The sequence below is a fragment of the Pteropus alecto genome, unplaced genomic scaffold (genome assembly GCF_000325575.1).
Source record: "Pteropus alecto unplaced genomic scaffold, ASM32557v1 scaffold20, whole genome shotgun sequence".
Classification (NCBI taxonomy): Eukaryota; Metazoa; Chordata; class Mammalia; order Chiroptera; family Pteropodidae; genus Pteropus; species Pteropus alecto.
The window spans coordinates 19458702-19478525 of NW_006436298.1; the positions used below are offsets into that span (position 1 = coordinate 19458702).

A 19824-nucleotide genomic window follows, 5' to 3' on the forward strand; every position below is an offset into this window, starting at 1 on the left:
CTTTCTCACAAAGCAGTGACCTCTCCATTTCCAATCTGGACATTACTGGACATTTTAATCATTTAAGCTTAAAACAGTAAACTTCAACTATTCCTTATCTACCATCATGCCTACTATTAACCTAATTATTTGCTGAAGTTTGACAATCTTAACTCTTTTAAATCAAAGATTGCCTTTGTTGGGCAGATTATGAAGTGTTCACGCTCAGGGCCTCTGCTCTGCTCCAAAGATGGCCAAAGTAGTTCCCTCCTTCATTTGACAGAAGTCTCTGAGAACACTTTCTATTTCTTATTGGTCTCTTAATTTCCCATTAATTTGTAAGTTTCTTAAGAGCAAGGGCTTTATATTCATTCATCCTAGAATCTACCACCTGAGTTATACATAATAATTGCTTAATAAATTTTTGCTGAAGTCAAATAAAGAGAACAGAGAGGAAAGCACTGCTATTTTTAAGTCATATATAATGTTTTCCCCAGCATCATTCCTTTTTTCATTAGAGCAGGAATCATTGCTAATGCATAGGTCCAAGATCTCCAGTTGGCTGGCCAGTGCCTCATTTTCCTTTTCAGTTTCTAAATTAGTCTTTACATTGATTGTTCTAAGGACATTCAAATCATAATTAAATTTGGTAATGGATATATTTTATAGTTTCTAAAAATGTATAACTTCTGGAAAATTCTGTGCCTTTATGCAAGTCATCAAAGACTGTCAAATACTGATTTGAGAAAGAAGTCGAACCACTTCATAAGAAACTTGAACTTCCCACACTGGCTGAATACATATATTACCCCAGGAACTATGATCCAATTGATACCCGTCTTCCCTCCAAAATACAAATATCCCTTTTTGAGTATTTTGAGTTGAAAATTGAGAAAGCTCACTTGCACTTGTGGGAGAAGTTACTTTTTCAAAAAAACATGATAAAGTGAAATAAATTTAAACAGCAAAACATTAATTAAAAAAAATGCACCACAGACACTGCATCACTAAGAAAGCCAGTAACTTTACTGAATTGTCTGCAAAATACAAATTATACCTTATTTCCAGCAGGAGAAACTTTGGAAAATTCCCCACTTTTATTCACTACAGACAGCTGAATTAAGTCCCTTGAGATACAGAGATGTGGTTTAACTTAGTTATAACATCTTGTCATCTAGTGGCGACAAAGTCCAGCTTATGCCGCTGTGAGCCTCTATTTGAATATTTGTTGCAAATGCTTGTATGCCCTCATTTACAAGCTATTTTAGTTACTGTCATTTAATGGAAACAAGTCCCCCAAAAAAGAAAAAGAAGAAAAACGATACAGCAAACCATCTGAAGCAATCCAAGTCCTATGCCTATAGTGACCCAGGTCTACTTTGCTCTGAGAGAACACTGGTACTGCATTCAAACCACAACAGAATCTGTCACTTAGCTGACCTCTCTGAATTAAACTGAGGTATGAATCAATTTGAGGTATGACTAGGGAAGGCAAATGCAATACCCGATTATGAAAATAACCAAAATGGACAAATTTAATGTAGAAGATATGTGGCCTGGATTGCTCCACATCTTTGGTGAAAACATATTTAAGAAAAGCCTTTAATTACATCTGTAGTCTGAAGCATTCTAACAGACACCAGTATTCCATCAATCTTCAAAAGATCTGTAGTGGTAGGAAATTCACGCCATACAAGTGACGACATCACAGCAGATGGCACAGACGGGAACAGATGAAATATGCCATGCTTAAACAGCAGCCTTTATTGAGAGTTCAAGTGGCTGCTGCTTCTTTAAAGAAAAAAACAAAAAAAACCCATTTTTTTTTTAAAAGAAAGAATTACAAGCATTAACTCTCTGGAAAATCAAACAAAAGAATAAAGGGGGCAAAAAATGCTATTTCTAAGATAAAAGATGAGTGTGTAAGAGTGACACATACATAAAATTGTGAGAGGGCAGATATTCTTTTAAAAAGTGTATTTGAAAAATTTTTTAAATTCTCACTTTAGTTAACCTTAAAGTGATCTGAGGATAGGCATTTTCATATTCATCATTACAAAATGCTAAATTCCACCTTTGGGAAAAAATAAGCCATTTTACTAAAAAACACAATTTTAAAAAAGGTTGAAATGAACAGCCTTCCACACACCAATGCATACAATATACAGGTTGTGCAGCTTGTGTATATTGCATCAGTGTTACCAGTATTTAAGCTTAATATTACCAAAAAAGCTTTTAAAATAGGATTAGATATAACAATACTTGTAGCCGTGTAAAATGCCACTTATGGTTCTTTGACTTGCAATGAAGAATGTTGCCTAAAATGTTACTCTAGGATGGGTTATGTAAAATACTACTTCCTCAAGGGCTCTGCCCTAAACTCCTGAATACAAAGGATTTACTGTGATTAAAAAAAAAAAAAAAAAAAATTCTAACTTTGCAAATACAATAAATGGTAAATTACAGATAAGGTATAGGGTAAAAGATAGACAGTGATTGTTTACAAAAAGTGACTCATCACAATCAGAATTGTGCTTCTTTTCATTAAATCATCTTTAAAAATTCTCAGATTATCCCTTTGCTATTTTGCCACTACTTTATATGAATTCAGTAGTGGGAACAAGAGATGACTGGCATCCATTTTCAAGTGATTCTGTTCTTTTCATGTTCTTATAAAACTATTGTCAGACTGCTATAAATAGCCAAGGCTTCTGCTGGTACTTTAGCTTACTTTATCTTCAGCATTAAAAATTCACTTTTTCTTTGTTGCTGAGGCAAATTTCAGGTAAAAAATTAATATGGCTATTTTTTCATATTTTCACATAATGACCCTTTCCCACCCACTGCTAAGTTTCTACTGATATTGATGAAGTATTTGGAAATGACAAAGAACATTTGTGACATGTTTGCATATTTTATACACATCAAGTTATAAGGATGCGTTATAAGGATGGGATCAAGTCGATGGTGAGAAAATGATTTTCTTAGTTTTCTTCCCTCTATGTGTGAGTATGTGTGTGTATGCATATTTTCAGGGATGATTTTTTGTTTTTCCTCTGCAGAAATGTTTTTCTTTCATGTTCCATGGATACCTTGAGTGGGATATGCGAAATGGTTAATAGGTTTTTTTTTTTTTTTTTTTAGTATATAAAATGTTAGTACAAGGCAGGTTAGCATCCTACGTGGATACCACCAAAGGTGCATTGTGGTCTAATTGTAGATTTCAGATCAAGTTAAGAAAAATATAGCCTAGTTAGTAAGGTCTCCTGGCTTTTGCCACCCAGCGGCAACCTTTTACAATGAGAAACACATAGCAACTGTGCAAGTAAAACAAATGGGTAAGAGATGTCCTACACCTGATATAGCAGTGTTGATCTTACTGTCTGTATCTCTTTGCTGTGTATGTCAATGCATATGATTGGAGATGAATCGACAGATCTTCACATTCCAAGAGAAGGAAAATCATTCCTAGACTGAAATCTCTTTTAAAGAATATATTATATCGACTTCTTTTATGGCACTCACTTTTTAAAGGGTCTGAAAATTAATCCCTTATAGACAAATATTAAACAAGAGTCATCATTATTTCTTGAAAAATTAAAAAAAAAAAAAGGGACATAGAGAGGTTCTTTAATGGGATTTCTTAAAATGGCTATTAAATCTCTTTATTGAAGAAAAAAATAGATGACATACATGCTTTATGCAGAAGTGACATTTGGGGGTCCTGACACACTGGGATTGTTCAACAGTCCTACATTGCTGACAAGATTGTTGAGGGTCAGTTAAAATAATTCAAAACGAATGACGAAGCAACTATCCCTTTACCTGCTTCCTTCTTATCTAGCACCCAGTCTTTCACATTTTTCTTCTGTGGGAATTTATAACTTATGCATCGAGTAAACTCCATATCACTTGTTTCTAGGGCCATATTTGCAGGACATGTGCCCCAACACAGCTTCTCTAGTCTGGGCATATTTGTAAAAAGCATATCAAATTCTAGGCTGAAAACCAACCAGATAATTTAGGATACGGGCAAGTTAGGGTACACACTTACTGAATTCCAAGATGCATGGTGGAATGGTGAGATCAGAAAGGGGCCCTGCATTTGATAAAAATTCAAAAACAAGAACAAATATAGCATAAGATAAACTAATTAATATATACAATGGATGTCAGTTGACCCAATAGATCGTTAATGTATTAAAAACAATTTAGGGTGTTGCAATGTGATATGTCCTAAACCCACAGGTTATCCTTTTGACAGCTGACCTTGAACTTATAAAATGTATGCAGAGTAAAAGAAAACAGAAAGAAAATAGTTACTCAAATGTGCAACTGCACAAATATACCCCCCTCCCGCTATTAAGATAACAAAACTTCTGCTATTACCATAATATTATATATATTAGAAAGCTATACACAAGCATGTTAATTTCACAGATTTTTTTAAAAGATTCTTAATATTTTATATAATTAGAAATACACATTTCAAAAACAAAACTTCTACAAAGAGAAAACAGTTATCTTGGTTAGCAAAGCATGGAGTTCTTCATGGCTTAGGGTAGTGCTTTCTATACAAAAAGTCCTTTTTGGTTTTTTACAGGACTGTTTAAAATATTAGCGAAGCTATCAAGAGGGAAAAACACATTTTGGCTTAAGTAAACTACAAAAAGCCACAAATGCTTTGCAAACTCTGTCTTACCTTTTATATGAAAATAAGCAAAATGTAATGTACATATTTTTATATTTTTATTTAATAAGAGATGCAGACCCAGATTTATTTATTTATTTATTTAATTAAATACGTTAGCCCTCAAACTCCACATTTTTTAAATAGGTATGGTCCTCTTTTAATGGTCATTGATCCTTTTTATTGAGTGCCATACGCCAATGATATGCCTGCAGGTTTGTGAGCGGTCTCGGGATGTTAGGTGACCTGGTGTGTTCCTAACATTTACCAATGGCCACCCTTTGCCGGGTCTGTCCAAAACATCTGTACATTTTTCTATATGTTGCATAACAGCTGCTCTCTCTTTCAGTAAAGATCTGCCGCTTTTGGCAAATGTTTCCTTTTGTCTATTTACATGTAAATAACGTTGAACCTGCAACATGACACTATCTATTGTAACATACATTTTGCAAAGGAGCACAACAGTGAAAAGAAGTTAGCCTTAAAATCTATTTTGTACAAGTGTTCTGTTGTACAACTCAAGTGCTAAGCTTATCTCAGCATTTCTGTTTATCTTTATACTGTATCACTGAGGCAATTTAAAAGTACTTTTACAAAACAGAGTACCTGACTTTTTTTTTCCACACACAGCACATATAATGCATATCGACCCCCCTTCCCCATTAAGGTATAGCACACACACACACTGCAAGAAAAAAAAAAAACTATTAAGTAATAATCTGATCATGTTGCCCATCCTTCAGAGAGTCGCATGCGCTTGACTGAGGGACTTTCCCTTTCGTCCGGCGAAGGTCTGGTGAGTCCAATGGGGGAGTGGAATTCGTTCCGGTGATCCTCTCGGTCGCTCCCGTCGTACGAACTGCTACAGCTGCTCAAGCTGTCAACAGGAGATCTCCCCGCCTCGTGGCGCGTGTGTTGTGGGTATCTCGAAGGGGTGGTGGTACGGTCTCTAGGAGGAGAAACAGGTTCTGACTTGATGTTGAGGCTTTGAGTAGAAGGCAGGGAGAGATTTGAACTCTGAGATAAATGAGTGCTAGTGCAAGCTCTGTAGGAGGAAAGGAAACCCAGTTACAGATGGAGGAGGCCTGGAGCCCCCAGGAACTCACAATTACATAAAACATCAGCTTAAAGACTCGCATAGACACCAGAGCATGACCAGAGGGAGGAGAACGTGCTTAAAAGCACGTAAGGGTATCGCCTTCTTAGAGCGATTTAGGATGCCTCTGTTGATTTGCCCAGTAGTAATTACAGTATTTAACTGGTCCAGGCTCATGAATCACACCTCTAGTCTCTGATAGGCTCCCTAAACCAATAGGTTACCGGTTCAGAAAGGTTTAACGAGACATGCTGGAAAAGCATTTTCTGTGTCCATGGCATTTCTCCCTAGACTAGTTCCAAAATAAAATCTAAGATTTAAGATACAATGTTTAGCTTTTAAATTAGACTTCCTTGATTTACTCATGCCGGTGTTTAAAAATGATTGTAAAAAGCTTATTATGGCTATAAATGTTTCTCTAGATTTAGTAAGCACGTACACATTAAGTTTCATAGTCTTCGGAGAAAGTGAAGAATTCAAATTTCAAATGAATAGAATCTATAAAAGGCTACCTATAACCATATCTGGTGAAAAGCTCAGGAGAAAGGGAAGAGGAGGAAGGAGGAAGGAGATTGAAAATTATCTGCAGTTTTAGGTATTGGCTTAAAAACATGTAGATTTCCTACCCCACTAAAATTGATATAATTTTACTTTCCTCATCCTTTCTCAGCTACGTGGGATAAAAATGCTGTCTGTTTTCCACAAATTACCTCAACTTTACCTCCTATTGCTAGTCTCACCCTGCTGGGGGACTTAGGGTACCATTCCTCTTATTCATCATTGGTATTAGTTGGTGACTCTGGATTTGCCTAAGGAAGGTGGTTGTAAGGAAGAACCTAGTGTGATTTTACTGTGTTTGTAACCCTTAGTCCTCATTTGTTCCAGGAAAGCATAACTTGCCCTTTTTCCAAAATACAGGAGAATTTATGTACTTGAAATTCTGGAGGGAAAAGCCCTAAGCCCTTAAGTATAGATCAGCAATCACAATGACTTTATCAGGATAAAACACAATAACACTGCCAATATCAATTTTAAGATGCTTATATAGTTCTTACATTCTGATTGCACTGACATCCAAGGCTAGAGTCAGCGTTACTTGCCCACATGGTCAAGAGAATACAGAAATCTCTTTTCCTGAGGAAGAGTCACAGCAAAGAATAATCCATAGCACACCCATTTTAAACAAAGGAAAGTTTGTTTAAAGAGCCTACCTACACATGTACGTGATTATGTTACTTTCCAGTGAAGAGAAGTAGATGGCATTAAAAATGTCATTATAAGTAGTGAGAAAATGGGTATATATTTCAGAAAAAAAGGTGGAGTAACTTGGGGCTGGCTTTTTGGAAGATGCAATTCAGGCTCAAGATGTAGAGAGATATAAAATTAGTCATAAATGAGTTTATTTTTGAGTGATGTTTTATACAAAGGCACCACCTACTGGCAAAAAATTACTTTCCTTCTCTTATTAATAGATGAACTAATGTCGAGAATAACAGAGAATTATTTGTTTCCCTAATAAGTCTTTTCTTTCTCTGGCTTTTATGATCTTATAGAATCAAAGTAGTTTTAGCATTTATATCAAGATACTACAGGGAGTATAAATAATTTTCAATCACCCGTTTGTACTTATATTTAGTTTGTACTTATATTTATTTGTAGTTTTTATTTTACAGTCTGTATCAGTATACTGATTTTCTATGAGTTTTAATTAAATCAAAAAGATATTAAAATGGGCGAGTATCTGTATTTCAAAAAGATCCATAATGGTGGACTACTTTATCTCAGTTCAATGTGACTTAATTATTCATTTTGATGTCAGAAGAAATTATCTTTTGATTTTTGGAAGAAAGAATTTTCCTGGCTCTGGATAAGAAAGACCATTTCAGTAAAATTTAATGAAATGCCTCTAATATGAATCACATAACAGTTTAATAATGAATGTCAATTAGGAGTCTGAAAATAAAGTGTCATATCAATAAATACTTTTGTCTGCCCTTTGATGTTTAGATTGTGTCTTCGCAGGCAGGGGACACGGAAAATGAGAAAAACTATTTGGTGTGTTGGACCAGTAAAAGCAGTTAATATGGATGAATTAAGCAAAAAGTAATATAATAAAAATGCTGTTTCTTTAATACAGCTTTTGGAAGCTGCATTAGCTTCCAGTATTAACTGGCTTGTACAGGTTTTGCTGCATCTCTTCCCCATAAAAGACATAATATTTACTATTTATCCCTTCTTATAAACAAACAGGCTAATCTCTAAGCGAAACTTTTGGTGGCATTTCATTTGACACTTAACGCATATATGAAGCATTTTAAGTAGTTCTGGGAACTCTAAATCCACAATAATGAAATGTAAGTGATAGCTGAGATTCAGCTTCATTATACTGTGGTAGAGGATTCAAAATAGAGTGAAATTTAATTGACTAGTCTCTGTTATCAAGGAAGTATTTTATTGAAAAAAAAAAGCATAAAATCACTTAGCTTTATATATGCTAGGTTCAGATAAAAGCATGTTGGTGTACTTATTCTTGAGAACAAAATTTTTATAGAACAAAATTTTTATAGACACGGTAATTGCACAATACTTCATATGTGTGGGTGATAAAGAGGTGGGTGGGAGGACAGAAGCCAGACACGCAAGTTGCCTGTATCAAGTCCTGCTGCAAGTTTTCATCTAGCACAGATGCCTTCCAACTGGGAGAACACCTGCCTTTCCCCATAAGTGTTCAGAAATGAAACATGACTAAATAGTTTTATTCAAATTGCTTACTTCCTCCGCCTGGAAATTAGACTATCAAACTATATTTAACCTAACCTTTTAAAAGTTGTCTTTACTCAAAGTTACCTCTCTTAGTATGTACACCTACATCAACAAAGATGATGTATAGAAATGCTTCCAGAAAATAGGTTGCCCTTTTTTGTTTGTTTCCTTGTTTTTTGATGGTAGGAGAAAAATACCTACAAATTGGAGGGCCATTTACTTAAATCTTAGTATTCAAATGACTTTCACTAACCCTTGATGGCAAGTTCCTTCTGCTAGTCACTTCTGTCCCCTACATCAAATCAGTTTACGTCATTTATCTAACTTGCTTAGATGAAATCAGATAATAGATAGTGTTAAAAGTATAGCTTTGAAAAAATAAAGGTTTTCCCATGAACAAAGTATGAAGAGCTCTTTTGTAATTTTAATTTTGAGAAAGAACTGGAGTGACCGTCTTGGGCTGCTGGGAATATCCACTTTGGTGGAGCTGAAACATATTTTACTTTGCTTAGAACACAGTAGCTATCCAAAAGAAGTGAACCCACCACACAAGTGTATGAGACTACTTTAGCTAGGAAAAATATTAATTTTAAAAATTAATTTACATTGTAAGAAATTAAGGTGGCTCATACAATTTATTTTACATAAGTATTAAAACTTAGGATTTAAAAAAAGTTTAACATTTAATTGTGTGAGCATGTGCTAGTTCATTTGAAGAAATCTTGTTTTGAAAAGCTACTCGGTGTGTGTGTGCGTGTGTTTGTGTGTGTGTATGTGTATGTGCGAGTGAGGGGGGAGGAAGGAGGGAAGGAATAAAGTAAACAAGTAGGTGAGCCAAAATTAGAAGGACTGTAAATGGTATCCTAACTGAGGGATAAAGTAAGTGATTAAAATTGCAATAAAAACTCATAGACCAAATTCAGACTCAAATTATGTACCATGAGAATCAGTGTTGAAAGAAATCAAACTAAACAAAATGCTTCATCCTTGGCTGCTGTATTTATTCAGTTCCTCTCTAGTTTCATTCTTTCCTTTCTCATTTTCTCAAGTCTCTATTAAGAGCAGCAGAGAATTATTCTTCCATGTAATAGAAAATAATTTTAAAATCGTAATATAGTTAAAATTATGTTTTATATGTAAAATGCAAACTGACAGATGTAACTGAAAACAAAAGAAAGCCACACTCAGGGAAACTAGTATAGTTTTTGACATTGATAATTTCTAAGAAAATCTAGTCCTCTAATGGATGAATTTTGTAGAAAATGAAAATTAAATAGCTACCTTTATTTTTGCCAAGAAGCATGTACAGTGGATTCACTGCTGAGCCACAGCAGTGTAATGCTACGTGTATGTTTTTAAGATTGCCTGGGTGGTGATGTGCTTAGTGATAATTCCCTGAAAAAGTTATTACAATAAATATCTATTTAATAGTTAGCATTTCTGAGAAAATTTAAATGCCCTAAAAAAACCTCTGTTGCTGATCAAAATTAATATATCTTTAAAGTTAACAATCTTTCAAGAAAGCAGAGCGATACTGTTATGTGAATTTTTTAATTACATGAAAGTTTAGATTTTCAACAATGGTGATTAGTGAGTAGGAGGCACATAAGCCAATGGTGCATCCTACTCACTAATCACTGTTGTTGAAAATCAATAATAGTGACTAACAAGTAAGATGGGCAAAGAGTCCATTACCAGAGCACTAATCTATGTGACATCAATTCCACTGAAAGCTGGTAGGGCAGGGAAGGGGTAAAAGTGATGAAGTTGTGATATCAATCAGTGATTTTTATTCTATTCAGTGTCTTATGTTCATTATCTCCTTAGAAATAAGAATGTAGAACTAGCTAACTATTCTAACCAAATGGCTCAGCGGAAAAGTAAAAGTGAAGTAGGCATACAGAATGTTTCCAAAATATAAAAACTTATTATCTTTAAATATTTTATATCCTCCCAGTATTTTCTTTTGAAGATTAATTGCAGTTTTAGAGTCATTAGTGGAACTTAAAATCTAGTCTTTGATTAGTGTTTTAAACTTTAAAATAAAAGCTATTTGTTTTATAAAGAGTGTGAATTGTGACTTCAAGGCTTTTTAAAGGTTTGAACACTTCTATAGTTTAATGACAGGAGTCACTTCTATGATAAAGACATATCTCAAAACTACCACAAGGGGGCAGAAATACACATCTTCTGACCAGAAAACAAAAATTATTTTTATACCCAAATTTAGGTAATCAGTATATGTATGTACATATACATATATATTTATATTCATATAATATCTGTAAATATACGACTATACTGTAAGTGTATTATAAATATATGAAATCTGTATATCGATGGAATAGTTGGTCCTTACGTGTCTCATGTTAGCAGTAGTCTGAACTATGTGGTTTATGCTGTGAGGATTCTCAAATATCTCAAAAACTTAAAGAATTTATTACTATAAATGTCTTCTTATGTCCCACTGACCTGTGTGAAAACTTAACTAAACATTTCTTATTAATAGAAGTGGAAATAAATATTGCCTAAAACAATAGGGAAATAATTTACGTCATTATCACAGAGCTCCCCCTCCTCTTAAAAGAATAAGGAAAGTAATATTTAAGCTACTTGAAAGGTATTGATCTGATAATTACTTTCAGATTTTGATAAAGTAAAATTTTACATCCTCTAATGGGATATTAGAGCACATTATTTAGAGATTGCCATTTGTCATTTAAAAATGCATCCTAAAAGTGTATTATAAAAGAAGTAATATTGCTTACCCCAGCTGACTGAGGGCAGATGGCGGCATGTTATGTAGGTGTTGCTGTTGCCAGCCAGTTACTGAGCCCAGGTGAAGAGCGCTGGCGGTGTTAAACCCAGACAGAGATGACAAGTCCGCACTACTCAGAGAGTACTCTAGATTAAAAAATAAAACAATGAGGGAAAATATTCAATTTTGAAATTGTCAAATGATGAATAGAATATACATTTTCAATTTTAATAATATTCTACTAGTATTATTTAATGATTGTTGTAAGTTTTTTTTACTTCTGTGGGAAAAGAAGGAGTAACAGCATCAGAGACAATTTTCATTTAGAAGAAATATACTGTATACTAAAAAATAAGTATTCCATGAAAGCTTCAAAGTAACACAGCCTGCAATTCTAGTTTATTAGAACTACAATGTGGTTATACATATTTGATGATCTAGAAATGTTTTTTAAACAACCCCAAGAAAGTGAGCATTCTATTATATCAAAGAAACAACAGCTCATTTTCCTTGAAATTGTTCTTCTATATTAAACTCAGTTTTATTTTTAGGGTTAGTAAAACTTTTAGTCACTTAAAAAATATGGATATTCACTTTGTATTAATAACGAACAGGTAATGGTATAGTGTTCTGGACACCACAGGTTCTAAATAACTCCCCCTAACAGACTAAAAAGGTAATATCTTTTTCATCTTGCTTTTTAATAAAAAAGTATTTAATGTATTATTTGAACATGGCAAAGCTACTCACCGGTACCATATGTTGTTGAAATGGCTGATGGATATCCTCCCATCCCTTGTCCTGGTAAAGTAGGAGTTGCTACGGAAACCACTGGGGTAGCCAATGACTGAGCAGACTGGGAGTTATTTATCCTTTGATTCTTTTAAAGTAAATAAAAAGACATTATTGGTGGAATTTTTTAAAAAGTTGAAAATGTTAGCTTTCAGTATTAGTTTTGCACATAAAGATATAACTTGGTACAAATCTCATGAAATTAATCATTTAACATGTGTCTCTATGAACTCTGCCAACCCTATCATTTACAATCCTTCAAGAGACCAGTTGTTGCCATAGTAACCCATTACATCAGTATCTCCTAGGCAACTGAACTAGTAACAAGTACCATAGCTTTATTATGGGTAAAAACAGACTATGTTGAAAACTGATGAAATATGTATACTGTACTTCCATTGTTTCAGTTTTTATTCAAATGCAAATTAAAAAAAAATTAAAATCAACCACGATGGTTTTATCCTCAGTGCTATGCACAGAGCAGAGCAGATGGGTTGAGGTTCATGCTCCATTATGACCAGCAGGTGGTGCTCTGACCACTTTTATCAGACTTCTAAACTTCCCTCAAACGAGATGGAAAAGCACCTAACATGTATATTTAACTCCTTACAGCAAGGAAATTAAAATAAAGATTCACATAAATTTAAAGATGGTGAGACTTAAATTTCTTAGAAAAATAAGTATCTTTGTGATTTTAAATAACTAAAAATGTCTTTTTTGTATGTGTTAGATCTTACTGTAAATTAAGTCCTAAAATAAATTGAAAACATGGCCTTCAACTACAGAGATTGAGGCAGAAAAATAAATAACCTCACATACTTTTCACTTGTGAGTGCTACTTGAAATTAATGGTATTTAAATATAATCAGTGTTGACATACTATGATAGCTCCCGAAATCTCCCCGTTTTACCAGAACTACCACTCCACCTAAACGTTGCCTTGGATTTCTCCTGGCTTGTGATATTCGAGGGGAGCACTCTCACCACTTACCAAAAGCAGGTCAACATCCTCAGACTGAGAGCATGGGGAAGGAGTTTTATAAATTAGTGTCTGTAAATATTTATAATTGGGCAAAATCTTTTCAACACAAGGAAAAGCATTTTCTGATAGACACAACAGTTTAAACAGTTTTAAAATCTGGACTCTAAAGATAACTCTTTACAAAGATGTTCTTTGTTTCCCTTAATGAGCTGTTTGTCTCAAGTGTGAATCTATCCAGTTTTCAGCACAGGTCAGTGTCTCAACATTATTTCACCACCGCTTCTTTTTTTGGGGGGAGGTGGGAAGGTTGTCTTTTGAAACCCCACTTGCTGGGGAAAGGGGAACTACACCTGGCTGCCAGTGAGAGACCTGGCTGACCACTCACAGAACCTCTGGGAAAGCATCAGTTTTAAAGGACTCGGCATAAATCTGCTGATAGACAGCATGCCATGCATGGCCCACACTGCTTGGCTATGGCCCTGGAGGTTTTATTTATTAGACCCAGTCTTTTCCTAAGGGAATGTTGCATATTATGTGATTTTTGTTTTTGGTTGATATTCAAAATTAATCTGCACTGTGCCATAATAAACTAATCAGCTTGCAGGACTGTTTTACCCTGAAGCTTGCCACAGAGCACAGAAAGAAAAAAAAATGTGTTTGCGGAATGATCTAAATTTGTCTACTGAATCTTGGTTTTAAATGTTCTCGCTCTTAAGCAAAGCTAATTTGGAGAACACTGGTGTTCTCACTGATGCGCTTTGTTGTTGAATGTAATCCCACAATATTATCTTCATCTTAGCCCTGCAGACCCAAGAGAAAGAAAAATGACAGTCTGGGGATATTATTTATATTTATGTTTCATATCTATCTATCTATCTATCTATCTATCTATCTATCTACCTATCTATCTATCTATCATCTATCGTCTATCTATTTATCTATCATCTATCTACTGTTACAAGTGCCACAACTTTTTTTTTTGGATGTAAAATATAACCTTTGTTCATAAAATGCATAGGATTTTATAACAGTTTGCTTTAGAGAGGTAGCTATTTGTAGGAAACATGAATTGAGGCAGTACACAGACATGTGATATATTAAACATTATCACTGCAATGTACCTAAGAAAAGAATTGCCAATTAACAGGAGAAGGTTCATTTAGAAATTATGAAAAAAGATTTTTCATTCTCAGCATGTTGAGGATATAAATAGTTCAATGTTATAAAAATCTGTTATGAAATACCTCATTCTGTGAGTTTGAGTCTACCATTGGTCAAACCATATGTCCCATAAGCAGAGTAATAGGTAATAATTTTTCTCTAATTATAAATTGGAGGCCTTAAAAGGAAATGTTTTCTTTGCCCCAGAACACCAGTCCTATAGTGGAGTTTATTGGATATTGGTTCTTTTTAACATGGAAAACGGACATGTAAACCAGTTACCAGAAATAATAGCTAAATACAAACATGGCTCCAGCACTGAAGTGTTAATTCGGAGGGGAGCACTTAAGTAATTCATAAAGTCAGACAAATATAAAAACAGCAAAATATACATAAAACATTATCAACATTTATTTAAAATGTAGTTTTTCATTACCACTGATGGCATCGTATTCTTGCTGCCTGGTGGGATAAGAACTCGGAGATCTGGTTTACGGTTATTCATCCCTAAATTCATGGGGGGAGGAGATTTTGCTTGCATATTCTTGTTCAAGTTACCAGGTGAGACCAGCAGACCTGGTGAGTTTCGGGGATTGCCATACCCGTTCCCTGTTAACACAAAACAATGAAAGCACTCAGGAAAAAATCCAGACTCAAATATGTTTCCAGAGAATACATTATATGAGATTAAAAATAAAAGCTTAACAGCATAAGACATACAATAACATACACTGGAAATCTACAGGGTGACTGATGTGAAGGGTAACCCAGTTAGTTATTAAATATTCTTCTGAAGGAAGATTAAAAACTTTTAATGAAAAGACAGTTAATACACATTAACTTACTCAGGAATCAACATACACTTTTTTTTTTTTTGTATTAAAAAAGTTCGGGAAGAAAGTCAGGCAGTCATTCAAGGTCTAAGAAAAGAACAGAATTGGTCCTACACTTTAATTGACTGGCTCGGTGGAGGCCTGGGTGGTGTGACTCACTCTTTCAGTTCAATGGTTTGGGTTTTATTTTGCGTGTCTGTGTGTCCTTAAATGAAGAAAGGGCATAGCAGCAAGACTATAATTTCTAGGACATGCAGGAGGAGAAGCCTCTTACACGGCTTGCTGTTCAGTTTTCCTTTCCTTTGAGTGATTTCTCTCTATGGTTTTCTGTCTCCTTTGTCCTCCTCGCCAAGTTCAGTGTACGACCCTGAAGGCTGGCTTTTCCTGATCACACGGAACTTCAAAAAGCAGGACTCTTTCTCGGGAGTTGAAATGAAGGGATGATGCCTCCGTTAAAACGCTGATTCACCAAGGCACAGGAATAGCCACATCTTACATGAACACTGAAAGGGTTTTCTTAGGTCTCTGATGTTTAGACCCCTACTAACAGAAAATGGATATCTGGAGGTCTCTACTTCTCATAAATCAAAATATACTGCTCTGTGACAGTTAGAGCTACGAGGGAGCTGAGGCAGCCTGGGCCGAAGCAGAAAGTCATCTGCTGGTGTCCTCCACTGCCTGATTAGAGAATAAGAGAAACCAACTACCTGATTCAACAATCCTTGCTGGAACACTAGACAGTTTTTTTCTGAAGCTCTCTAAAGAAGACAGTCAAACCTTGTTGTTATTGTCCTCATCACCATTATTGTGAAACACAAATATCTATTACCCCAGGGCGAATGATACTGGGTGCTACCTAGTAGGGTTGCGAAGACCAAGCCCCAGTCCTCAAAGGCCCTGAAGTTCTTCTGTGGTAATCCAGTGCATACACGTACAAAATGCACAAACTGAGAGAAAGCGGTCTAGGTGAGGTGCCCACAGGATAATACAGATTAAGTGTTATCGAATTCCCAGGAGGGGAGAGATTAAAAAACAAACATTCCCTTATGTGGTAGGAAAAGAAGAGATAGTAAAATATCTCTTAGAGATAGTAAAATATCTGAGCATGTGCCCAGGTACGAGGAAAGGGCTGGGAATTTCCAGAGCACCGTCTGGAACACTGTGAGGAACCCGGTTAGAAGGAAACCCATGAAAGGAGAAGAATATTGTAGACCCCAGTGAGATACGGAGGTTGGGCTGTGGAGACCTTGAATTGCAGGCTAACAGGTCTTGGGTTAAAATGATGGAAATGCAGATCCATGAAGGTTGGAGAGCAGGAACACAGGCCTCCAAATGGACAGAAAGATCCACTGACATTGGGGTAGCCTATAATTAGGAAGGCCTGCTAATATGCACTGTGATGGCCTGAGCTAGAGGTGGTGAAGAATTGGGAAGGCAAAGCATAGGTATATTTCAGGAGATATTTATGGGAACATCTTTTGAATTAGAATGTATTTAAGGCACACTGAGCAGAGCGCAATTGTTCTTCATATCCATTCATTTACCTGTCTCATTTTATGCATGAATAAATAGGCTGAATATATAACAAATAACTACGAGATTAAATCTGTCAACTGGATTATGCATAAAATTCTCCACATTACTAGCAGGGGAAAACCCAAAATAAAACAAATGAAATACCACCCAAATGTGTCGAGTACACAGTAGTTGCTTAAAAAAATGTTGGTTGAATTTGAATATAAATTACTCTTCTATAATAAACTTCAAGAAAATTAGCTAAATTCTCTAAAGCTATCTAAATATGTTGAAAGCCAAAATTTTCCTTCACAGTAAATCTGGACAGCTTTCTTTAGCCAAAGTTATTACATGAAACAAATACATTTACCTTTTATCAATAGGAGAAATATAAAGAATATGTTCACAGAAAAATGCTTGATAAAATATAAAACACACAGAGGAGTTTTATATTTAATGTGTCTTGCTGAATCATTATTGTGAATATGTCAGGACTTTAATTTTAATTAATAGAGTCTATTGGACAAGAAGGGAATGAGAAAGCCAAGACAAAATTAGCACTATACTTTTCTGTCATCTGAAGTCCAGACTGACACATCGAATACATACGTCACTTATTTATTAAGTCTGTGTGAGATCTGGTTTAAATAAACAATGAAATGGAAAATTAGCTGGGTTATTTCAAAAGAAGGGGAAAAAAAAAAGTCAGTTAAGCAGTGCAGTGAAGCTTGAATAGATCAGAAGAAACTAAACCCTGGCTTGGTAGATGCCGACACTGGTTTGCATGGAGGACTTATTTTGTTAAAAGGAAGTAAAACCACTTCGTGAAATGTGTTGTCCTGTGATATGACAAGCACTGGGCCAGTGTGTGAAAATGGAAATGCTTCATGGAGGCTTTGAGAAAAGTTTTTTTTTTTTTTTTTTAAATAAAAACATTTTCTATAGTAAACTCTCAAAAATTTCAACAAAGCCTATATCTTTTTGCCCACATTTTAAACAATAATTTGAGGCAGTGGCAGAGAAAAAAAAAAAACAGCCAAACATACATTTTAGGTTTTAATCCAATAAAAGCCTAAAAACTAAAAAAATTGATTTGAAAACCACTCTATTTTCCTCTTGGAATATTTCCTGTTATTTGGAAATTATGCCATTTTAGAAGATTGCTCATATTTTAAGGTGTTTACATATTGAATGTAAAATATTTTGAACTACGATGACACTTCTTAAATCCATATTTTTAGAGCATAAAGTTATTTTTAAGAACAAATAAATTCTGCCTTTTACTGGTGAATTTCTGCTCTTTTTAGCATAATGTGCCAGCTAGCATTTTGGAGCCGTATAATAACCATTTCTGTTTCCAGCCACCAAGTTGTTATTCTTCTGGCATAATATAGATTCAGGAATGCAAGACTGTGGATCCTAAACCAGTGATATAGAAACCTATCATTTGAAAATCAATGATGAATACATGCGTGTGGTTTGCTGCTAAGAAGAGCCTACATTTAAACCAGCTCAGAAACCACGGCCTCCTCTTCACTCAGAACGCTGTGGCCTGCATTGAAGCTGTTGTCTTACCATAAGATAAATTCACCAAAGAGGAGAGTCTCGTTCAAAGTTAGCGGTCAGGGGGTTGGGAAACACCACCTCTCAATAACTTTCCAATATACAGATTCAAACTTTCTTCACACTATGTTTTAAAATGACCCTCCGCCTGAACAATTAGCAATTTAGATGTGACCGTATGCAGATGTCACATTCCCTGGACCACTTAAAAGCACAAAAATTATAAAGCATGAGAATGGATTTCCTGATTATAGATTATAAGAAAATGAAGAACAGACCAACTTTGGAGTCAGTTTGTTTTACAGTTTCATTTGATTAAAAATATTGTTCGCATAACATAAAACTATTTAAGCATTCATGATATAATTTGGATGAAGGATAAGAGAATCTACCTCAATTGGTTATAAGTTTCTAAACACTCATATTAAAACCAGTGTAAATATACAGAACTTAGAATGTGGTGTTAGGAGAAAAAAAAATTTTTTTTCTCCAGTTAACTTGAAAACACTTGCTGCTTTTTTTTTTTTTTTAATTGACTCCTATTTTAAGAAGTTGTAAATTCAAAGAACATATTCCTGGCTTAAGTTGTAGTGAGGAGGACATTTTGCCTTGTCTCACAGAGCTCAATTGAGCGTGCAGCCCTCCTTGAGCCCAAAGTTCTGAAATTTTCTCTTATTTGTATATTTCAACATTATGAGTCTTTTCACTAGTTTTTTTTTTTCTGGAATTTTCAGTTATAAATATAAGCATATAAAACTAATAAGCACAAAACAGAAACTAGTCCTTATGGACCAAGGCTTATTTCCTGAGCACAATCTTCTTTTCAGTCTCCCAAGTTAATTTAACTATTACCTCTCCCTCTTCCAACTTCATATTCAATCAGATACCAAAGATTGTTAATTTTTCTTCCAAAATGCCTCTCTCCATCTCCATTGCCACCATCCTGGTTTAGGCTTTCATCGTATCTGACTAGGTCTTTCAATAACCCCTATGTGGGTCCCTGGTTCCTAGATGAAGATTTCTTCACCAGGCCTTAGGAGGAATGTCAGAAGGTTGTGAGCTCCTTAAGCTGTATGCAAATTTATGTGCATATGTGTGATATTAAATCTAATGTATAGTCCCAATGCACCAGGGGAAATCTTTTGAAAGTACTGCTTCCATCGTGTTCCTTTTTCAGATCATACTTAACACTGTTGAGTCAGTGCCTTTGGTGGCTCTCAGGACTGTGCAGTTTGACTTACTCTGTCTATCTGATTTCCAATGGCTGCAGCCAAACACACCGCCCTCTGAAAACGCCTCAGTTTCTGTTCTAACAGTTTCGCAACCTGTGTTTGTCCTCTTGTTTGATACAAATTAAATTTTTAAGGATCAGCTAATGTCTCAGCTCTTTCATGATGCCTTTCAAACAATTGCAGCCCACCTGGAACTCACCATTCTCTAAGATCCTGTTGCAGTTAGAGGCAGTGATACTATGTAAATTACTCATTTTTTAAGTGTTTCAAGTGCTCACAAATGGATACACAAAATATGCTGAAAAATTAAGATTTATTCAGGAATGGCACTAAAAATTAAATTACTGAAGGAATGTGACATGAGAACTGAAAAGGTAATAAGTAACTTGCTAATTTCAAACATCGAGGGACTCTCCTCTTTGTGCTACTTGAGAAAATTTTCTTCTTTAGATAATGATTA

The 19824-nt window shown here is 35.0% G+C and overlaps 1 protein-coding gene across 4 annotated transcripts in view; it reads right to left on the reverse strand.

Annotated features, from left to right (window-relative positions):
* Positions 1-983: 983 nt before the first annotated feature.
* Positions 984-19824, reverse strand: part of MEF2C (myocyte enhancer factor 2C) — an 88446-nt gene continuing 69605 nt past the window's right edge. For 2 of the 4 annotated variants that reach the window (XM_006913208.1, XM_006913206.2), the window contains 4 exons: positions 14658-14830; positions 12037-12166; positions 11297-11432; positions 984-5714 (listed from right to left, as the gene is read on the reverse strand). In XM_006913208.1, coding sequence (XP_006913270.1) covers positions 5393-5714; positions 11297-11432; positions 12037-12166; positions 14658-14830 — 761 coding nt within the window. In that variant the 3' untranslated portion in view covers positions 984-5392. Of the gene's footprint in view, positions 5715-11296; positions 11433-12036; positions 12167-13069; positions 13094-14657; positions 14831-19824 lie in introns of all 4 variants that reach the window. The other 2 variants (XM_006913209.1, XM_006913207.2) reach the window with 2 other exon arrangements.